Source organism: Spinacia oleracea, chromosome 1, assembly GCF_020520425.1.
Source record: "Spinacia oleracea cultivar Varoflay chromosome 1, BTI_SOV_V1, whole genome shotgun sequence".
Classification (NCBI taxonomy): Eukaryota; Viridiplantae; Streptophyta; class Magnoliopsida; order Caryophyllales; family Amaranthaceae; genus Spinacia; species Spinacia oleracea.
Window position 1 is genome coordinate 116,586,713 of NC_079487.1, and position 9,705 is coordinate 116,596,417.

General features: G+C 31.8%; 1 protein-coding gene across 1 annotated transcript; it reads right to left on the reverse strand.

Annotated features, from left to right (window-relative positions):
- Nucleotides 1-2,318: 2,318 nt before the first annotated feature.
- LOC110804398 (transcription factor RHD6-like) lies at nt 2,319-4,428 on the reverse strand. Its single transcript, XM_022009993.2, has 5 exons — nt 3,568-4,428; nt 3,207-3,317; nt 3,045-3,110; nt 2,893-2,958; nt 2,319-2,787 (listed from the first exon to the last, which is right to left on the reverse strand). The coding sequence occupies exons 1-5, from the start codon at nt 4,240-4,242 to the stop codon at nt 2,671-2,673; spliced, it is 1,035 nt and encodes a 344-aa protein (XP_021865685.2). The 5' UTR covers nt 4,243-4,428; the 3' UTR covers nt 2,319-2,670.
- Between the last annotated feature and the right edge of the window lie 5,277 nt (nt 4,429-9,705).

Sequence of the window (9,705 nt, forward strand, 5' to 3'; positions counted from 1 at the left end):
GTCGATAGATATGGTGTAGCTGTGATAAATATGATTTCTGTCTGAATCGTCTGATTGTAGTAGATAGATTGAGTGATTGGCTTCCTTTTCGATCCCGCACAAATTTTTACATACCAAAGAAACAATCTGAACTAAACTAAACACACAAAACCTAATTAGCTAGAATCAAACTCGATAACTACAGGGGTACTTACTACACTGAAAACATATAATTTTATTGAGATCAAAAGAAAAAAAAAACATAATTAAAGATAAAGGATTGGAATAACCAATTTTTTAAAAAATTTCAGCCTAAGAAATCCTAAATTTTATAATCCTTGAAAAGGAGAAGCTAGGAGAAGAGGATTGACACTTTTTCTTTGTGGAGTTAGATCGGATCGGCAAATTTGTTTTGTAGAGCAAATTTATTGACAATTAAGTAGCTCAGGGCTCGTAAACCATTGAAGCAAAATTACTTGGAAATTATGTAGTTTGAAAATTATGTAATTTCATAGATAATGACCTTTCTTTTTTAGAAACCTATTTTTGGGCAGGGTTGGTGCCCTAAATGGCTGTATTTTCGTGCCACGCCACGTGAAGTGGAAGCTGCTTTGCTCAACATTAACTTATCTGATGATGTATATTCTGGAAACAATTTAACATAATGGTGAAGTAGGTGACTCATTTTAATAAAAAAGAGAGGCTAGCTAGTGTGGCATGGCATGACACTCCAATTTGGATTGAGATCTCTTATTCATAATTCATCTAGAATTACATGGGGGAGAGAAATAACTTTTGATTAATAATATCAACAACATGTCTCTTAGTAAAAGGTAAAAATTGATGGTAAATTGGGAGTAAAAAATCTTTTAAAAATGTGTATACGAAGTTCGCGTATTTTAGGTCTATACAGCTATACTCTGAAGCATCCAAAATCTCATTGTACTAGTTTAAAAAATTACATGCATAAACATATTTTTATAAACCCTGAAAAACTCCAGAGTTACCTCTGATCCTCTGTGATATACTACCTCCGTTTCAAAAAGATCTTTACAGTTACTATTTGCACGAACTCCAATGCAATATTTAACTACTACTCCCTCTGTCTCTTTTTGTTTTTTACATTTTCCTTTTTGGTGTCTCAAAATGTTCTTTACATTTCCTTTTATATCATCACATTAATGATTTAATATTCTATCAAAATTTGTGTCAAATGATTTTTTAACCAATTAAATTCATTGGTTATTTAATTTCTCACACCTTTCTATTAGGACATTAAATTTTTCTTATATTCCCAATATCATAATTTTGATAAAAGTGAAACATTATAAATAAACGTATTTTTTCTTGTTTAAATAAAAAAAATAGAGGAATCTCAATGCACATTAATTAGTCGTTAATAAACGTGTAAAATGGCAAACGTAAAAAACAAAAAGAGACGGAGGGAGTAATATATATTCAATTTCATATGTGAAATATTTATAAAAAATTGAAATTCTGAAAATACATACCGATACCAATCTAACAAGATCTTACATGTAACGTTTTGATGTATATAATAGTGAGAATTTACGGTCAAAGTATTTATCCTTTGGACACATTTTCCAAAGCGTAAACAGCTTTCAGAAACGGAGATATTACATATCAGTAAAAATTCTATAGCAATACTTCCTCTATCTTTAAAAGAGTGCCCCAATTTCTTTTTCGATCAGTCACTTTGAGTTTGTCCCATACCATTTATAGTATGTACTCACTACATATTTTCTCTCATACCACTACAAGAATTTGTATATTTAATAACAACCTAATAACGACGGGTTAAAAATCCCGTCGCAAAAGTCTTTTGTGACGGGGATAACAACCAAACAAAGACGGGAACAACCGTCTCAAATATCTTTTACGACGGAATTTTTCATTAATGACGGCCCCTTTTATGACGGGTCCATGACAGGAAATCCCGTCGTTAATCAACGATTATTGGTATTTTGTGACGGGATTTCCATCGTTAATGATACAATTTCTTGTAGTGTACATTATTATTTAATTTGGCAAAAAGACAAAGTTACAAACTCGCTTCTATTTTGCCTAACCCTTAATAAAGTGAAGGAACGCTAATATTTTAGAGACAGACGGAGTACTTAGTAAGACCGTAAATATGTATGCTCTATAACCGAATTGAAGTTGAACATCGCGGTAGTCATATACGTCCAAAAAATGCTAGTAAAATGGATCTTATCTAGGATACTACGTGCGTCCATATATTCATTGAAGTGAATGAATGAAGAGAAGATACGAAAGAGGACAAAAGGGACTTTTTTTTATTTTTTTTTTTATTTTTTCATATTTGCAAAAACTTATGAAATTTGAACAGTCAAACTCAAATAGAAGCTTGAAATTTTGTCATTACATTTAATTTATGATCACATACAATTAAGAAAGTAAAAGTTAGGAAAAATACAAACAAATAAACATTTAAAAGACAATAATATATTTAATTTTGTCTCTTTGAGTTTGATGGAATCTAGGCAAGAGCTTCCAAGTAGTACTAAGTTACCTAGGTTTTTGCAACTAATTAATTTGTCTGAGAACTTTGTCCCTATGACTTCTTATTTCTTTACTATTATTTCAATTCCTTTTGTCTCATCTTAATTCTCCGATCCTACTCTTTGAGCCGAGCTTCATTTCATCTTGTTATGTTGTTCCTTCTGGCCTTTGTGTTGAAAGGATTGCATCAATGGCTTCCCTTACTTGTGAGATATCCGGCGCTTTTCCACCTGCCACCGGCCAGAATTCATCCGTTGCCAATACCTAATCACAAATTATGCATTAATTAGTGAGAAGATCAATGAGAGGTAGTAAGGCCACTCTGCCACTTATAAACAAAAGGCGAGATCATGGATGAGATTTAATTACCTTGACTTGTAATTGTAAGAACTTGACATAGCCTATAGCCTTCTCTAACATGGTCACCAAATCAACCTGTAGTTGTGTTTATTGGATTAATTAGAAACCCATTATGCGTAAAAAGTTGATGAAAAGATTAGGGTTTATGATCATTTAAATACCTTGGTTCCATTTGGGACAAGATCTTGGAGTATTTTTAGCCTCTCACTTATTCTTTCTCGTCGATTCTGAGATGCAACACATACATACTTTTAGTACATACTAATCATATATTAGAACTTCATACATCTTCTATATAAAAAAAAAAATGCAATTAAGGTTACCTTAGCAGCGACGCTTTGTGGATCCTTTGAATTGGAGGATTTAGGTTTTGCAGACTTTTTTGAGCTACTATTTGTGCACTGCTTCTTGGATGCTTGCATGTTTTCTTCCTCCTACAAAAATCATTAATATCAAGTTCAAAGAAATAAATAATTTAATGACCTAGCTATGAATTTTTCAATATAATTTCCCCTAGCTTCACTAAATTAAATACCGTGCCAACATAGATATGCAAATTTAATTCACCAAGGCAAATTAATGCACTAAGGATTAATTATATAAGCACATTGTATCATAATTACCGAAGATCTATGTCTTTGTAATTAACATAATTTATGAACAAGTATATAACTAACTATATACCATATGAGGTCTCTTGTTGAAGGATGTTTGTTGTGTTCCTGATTCTTGAGAAGGATCGGTGATTGCCTCAGCATACAACCATTCATGAGCTTCTTCGTCTTGATAGCCACCACCACCATCACTCGAGGTTTGTAAGCAGTTAACCTCTTCTAAAAGGCGCAAATTTGAGTTACAATTATTCTTGATTAATTTGAGGTGATCTTGACTCATACCACTACTACTAGTACTACCCTCCCACATTTGATGATGATGATAGTGGTGATGATCATTAGTAAAAGTAGTATTTGTTGTGTTATCCTCTTGTTGGAAACTAAGTAAAGATCCACCTCCACTTTGCATGAAGTTTTCATACCCGGGTTTGAAGTTAATCAAGGAGTTAGCTTCTTCATGAGGTTGATAATTATTTGAAGTGTGAGGATGATGATGATGATGATGGATCACTAAACTACCATTGCTAGAATTTGCACTACTTGAGCTAGAAAGGGGTGGGGAAGAACTCATTACCATCTTATTACTATTAGGGCTTTCTAGGGCATCTCTATCGCCTTTTTTATTGTAATTATCAAAACCATAAGGGGATATATGAGGGAATTGGAGGGATGAACCGGCTTCTAACATATTACCATAAAAAGAAGAACAAGAGGGTGTTTGGTGATGATCTTTTGCAAGTGCCATAACTATAGCAAATTAAGGTACCTAGTGTGCTTAATTTTTTAGTTTAGGTGAGTTTGTGAGTTGAATAAAATCTAGACTTTGGCTCGATCAAACCCTAACTAAGAACAAGCTAGAAGACACAACTTTAGATTTTCTGAGGGAAAGACCTATTTGTAGGGAACTCAAGGTTAAAGGGACTTTATACTAAGAGGATAGATGATGTAGGTGTTTTGTAAAGGGAATTATTTTTTTATAGCATTGATGTGTGGCTTTAAATAGTTAAAAATATCAACAAGTTTATAAAAATCATTATTATGATGCATTTTTTTTGTTATGGGAAAAATAAATAAGTAATATGAAAGTAATTAATTATCAAATAAAGATGTAAACTTGGATTAAATTAAGTAGCAAATAACATCTTCCAATTCTTAGGTGTTTAGCTAGGAGTACACCAAAAACTGGTTGTACCCCAATACTGTTTTTTTTACTCATTTGCTCAAATCAATCATACAGAGTAAGTAAAAGGTAGTTTGAAGTGAATATCATACTATACAGAAGTACGGAGTAATAAATTTAGGTACATCGAGCTCTAGGTAAAATATAACAAAAGCTAATTCCACATATAATTAACTTAATAAATTATGAAAGGTATACCTTGGGATTGTTAGCTGGCAGATGAGAGAAGAGGAAGAGAAAAAAGAAAAAGAGCAAAAATGAGCAGAAACAACGGCGGATCTTTCGGAAACCCCACGTCTTTGAAGAGATTCCTTTGAATCATGAAAAAATAGGTAAAATAGTGTTTAAGTTTCAGCAACTGATCCATGGGGTTGTAAGTCTGGTTTCCTAGCTAGTTCCCTGATCTTTTTTGCTGATTTTAGAACTATCTTATTCACGTGGCTTTCGTAACTTTTTATTAATTTGGTATAATCTTCTTTTTGTATTCTTAGCTAGCTAAGCTAGTTTGTTTTCATTGAGAGCTTCTATAATAATGTTTGATACTCAAACTATTGAGTTTTTCTTTTGGTGTATAGGGAGCTACAGAGTGCAAGCTGACAATTAGTGTAGACAGGATTTGATATGTCTTTGATACCTAATCATTCAACACTTTACTAACTGAACTAGTTACATCTAGCCACACTGTATACTATTATGTATACTGGTAAAACACGGTTCACCCAATTATTATTTTGGACTGAAATGAATAATTAATGATTGTGCCTTGGCCCTTGGGAAACCCTACCATATGTTTAAAAGGTCTTGCATGCACAAGGTGTACAATAAATTTATTGTACACCAACATAACTTTTACCCAGTTTTCTCTAACTTTTACCCAATTTTCTTTAACTATTATATTATTAAAAAAAGAGTTGATAGATAAACTTTTTAAAGGGCTAAATGAAAAAATTTATACATTGTTAGTGATTTTGAAGAAATGTTTTGTATTAAAATGAAAAATTAATTTTATCAGTAAAAAATAGATAACTTTTATGTATTTACTAGTCCCTTCGCAATATTATACTCAAATACAACACAATTGGCATGATTATTTATTACCGTCTACTAAACACGTGGTCTGATATAAGTACATATTTGTTTGTTTGTTCACCACAATGTTAGGAATATATTTCATGCAACTATGAATACACACACGCTCTACACTATTCTACACAGCCATGATTCATGATGTATACTCAGGAGTTAATCAAAAGAAAATTTAAATTTAAGAAATACGGATATTTGGGTGAAAATTAAAAAAGAGTGAGTTTGACAAGGCCATGAATCATGAGGTTGAAGCTAGAGAGATCGAGCACATGTTTGAGTAACAAGAAACGAAAGGAAGAGGCAATACAACGTAGCTAGCCAGGGGACCAATTTATCGGTCATTGAAAGATGAGCACATACTTCCCTAGCTTGTCTCTAGGATATAATGCTCTTCTTAATCCTTTTTTATTTTATTTTCTATGCTACTACTCAACACCTAAAATAAAAACTTGTCTATATCAAATTGCTTTTGAAAACTTATTCATGAACACATTTCACAAGGGGTGAATTTATGAAAAATACCATGCATTATTTGACAAAACTTCGAAAGGTAGAAATCCCTCTTTTGTTACTAACTCTTGGTTTTGCAGAAAGAATATCGGTTCCAAAAAGAGTTCGTCTTGCCTCATACACTACAAGAATTTGTATCTTTAACGACAATCTAATTACGACGGGTCAAAAATTCCGTCGCAAAAGCCTTTTGCGACGGGGCAAACAACCAAACAATGACGGGAATAACCGTCGCAAATGTCTTTTACGACGGGTTTATGACAGATTTATGACGGGATTTCTATTAACGACGGCCCCCTTTTATGACGGGCTCGCGACAGGAAATCCCGTCGTTAATCAACGATTATTGTCCTTTCGCGACGGGATTTCCCGTCGTTAATAATACAATTTCTTGTAGTGATAGGAGACTCATGGTATCCTGTTGGAAAGAAATTCTATGGTCCTATCAACCGTGTTTTAATTTGTAATGTAGTACCTATTTAATTTATGCAATGATGTAGCTTTTGTCAAAAAAAATAAAATAAAAAGGATTCCGTAAATTGCACATATGGATCTTATATAGTTATTCCATACAAGTCAAAATCAACTTGGCTTTGAAGGTACGTTGTCGACGAAAGTTGGACATACTAACCAACCATAAACCTAATCTTTTTTTTTTCCCATTTTTTAAAATGTCATATAATCCCACAATGATAAATTTACGTACGGTTTTATCATAAAATGAGACCTCCAAATATGTTTAGTTATGGGTATACATGGTAACTTTAACACAGATCAATACCGTAGGAGTATATTTAGTTTAGATTAGAAAATATATCCAAGCATATATAATCACATTATATAAATTTCACTCCAAAAATATTTAATTTCATTAACTTATTCATGGAAACATTTCCAAAGCAACACAAAATAGTTTCACAAATTTAATGATAAAAAAATTCCCTTGACAATCAACAAAAAATTTCTTTTATTAAAAAAAAAAATCCTTCTTGAGCCACTAGCAAAGTTGAGATATATTAATTGAGCAGTGGGCATGATTAAAGAAATCTTATGAATGGAATTATAATTAATTCATTATGATTTATGAACCATATCAGAACAAAAATCTTAATTTTAAAAAGAAAATGAATACAAAATTTGAATTTTGTCCCTTGGATTTTGCAAATTACAAAAATAAATTAATAAAATATTGTTGATCACAGTAATAAATGAGGGTGCTAACATCTAAGAGGTGGTTGTACTTTGTGCTTAGGCATGTTGGCTCTTTGTTAACTTCCAAGGTTCTTTAATGTAATATGAACATTTGTGTGTTTTTGCTAATTTCGACGTATTAATTTTCTATGTTTTTATAATCGGTGTTACGAGTTCACTTAGGGGTGTTTGATTCGCGAATTATAGGTATGGACTTACTTTGTAGAATGATCTAAATTTATACTATTCCCTCGTTCTCTTTTTATTTTTTACATTTTATGTTTTGGGTGTTTTAAGAGGTTCTTTACATTTCCTTTTATATTATCACATAAATGTTTTAATATTCTATTAAAATTTGTGCCCAAAGATTATTTTAACCAATTAAATTAATTGAGTCATTTAATCTCTCACACCTTTTCTTTGGGACATTAAATTTTTCTCATTTTTCCAATATCAGAATTTTGATAAAAGTGAAAACTTAACATTATAGATAAACGTAAATTACATTGTTTAAATAAAAAAAAATAGAGGAATCTCAATGCACATTAATTAGTCATTAAAACGCGTGTAAAATTCTAAACGTAAAGAACAAAAAGAGACAGATGAATTATTTATTTGGTTGAAAATTTTAAGAGTTTTAAACTCATACCTTAGTTTAAGGTATGAGATTTAGAAACCTAGGGGAGGTGGGTTTTGCTCAGACCTACCTGGTATCAAATAAAAGGAAAAATCTCATCCCCAATTCGAACCAAAGACGTGGTATTAAGAATCAAGTTCCAATCAAATAACACATTCATATCATTCCTGATTCCATGCAACCTCATACTATTGTGCGAATAGCCCCTTAACCTTAATTTGTAGCTACTCCATACTTTGGTACTTCCTACTCGTAGAAGCATATTCGGGGAATGGGGCAAACGATTAGGGATAGAGGGAGTAAAATGATAGAGTATAGTCATGTATTGTTACTTAGTAGTTGTTTGTTAACTATGACCGTTCCTTAAAGTTCTTTACACGTACTTAATATTTGCACGAACTCCGGTGCAAAAATTAACTACTAATATATCAAATTCCGTATGTGAAAAACTTATAAATGTTAATATCCTGAAAATACATAACGAGATAAACTTAATCACATATTACATGATAACGTTTAGATGTATATAATAATGAGTATTTACTGTCAAAATTTTCATATTTTAAACACGTGTTGGCGTAAAAATACTTTGAAATGAGAGGTAATTCGTAGTACTCCTTATGTATCACCCGACTTAAGAAAAGGATACAACCAAATACTTGGATAGTTGGATTGAGTCAGTCATATTTTGTCTTCTTCTTCTAATCGATTGCTAAAATATGGTTTTGTGGAAAATAAAATGTTGCAATGTTGTTGACTTGTTATGAACCGTTAAATAGTAAAACAAAACAAGGAAAATGAATTAAAATAAGTATATGATCATGATTCATGAGTAAATTTCAAACATTGTAGGCGTATAAATCATATTTTTGATAGCATGGTTACTCATTGGTTTTGGCTTTGGATTTTCTTTCTTCTCTCATGAGAATGGAGAGTATATCTTTCACCCGGTTAAACTCTATTATATAAGTGAAGAGCTGAAGTTATTTTAGTATATTTACTTTTGGTGTCCCTTATGATTACTAAAATACCCTCCACACTTATAGAATAGAGAATATAATGACAATCTATTCAATAGGAAAAGTCTAAAGAAACATTTTAATCAATCTAGCACCTTAAATAAATTCTTACCATTTTAATCAATCTGTTTAATGCGTTCGGATCTATTTAACTTATCTATTTCTTATATTCGCATACATCGCATTTATATTATATTTTTTACATGTTATGTTAGGTTTAAATATAATAACACAAATGTTTATTATATTTGCACGCATCACGTGCATATAAGAGAGTAGTCGTTTATATTACAACCTCTTCACCAAATTATTTGAGAATGGGGTTGGGATAGTTCGAAACTAAGATGTACTTATACGTAGTAATATTCCGTGAACTCATTTTTTTTCTTCTTATTTTGTAGCTACTGAGCCTTTTGTGATGGTCCTGTTAGTGCTCGTGTTTTTTCCAAATGTTGTTACTTGTATTTTGTAAGAGAGAAATTGCCCAACCTTTCCTTAGGCCGGACAGTTGGCCAAAAAATCCCAACTCAGAATCAGTTTGGCCCACAGTCCAGGTTTTGATGACCAGCATTTTCCCTTCATATG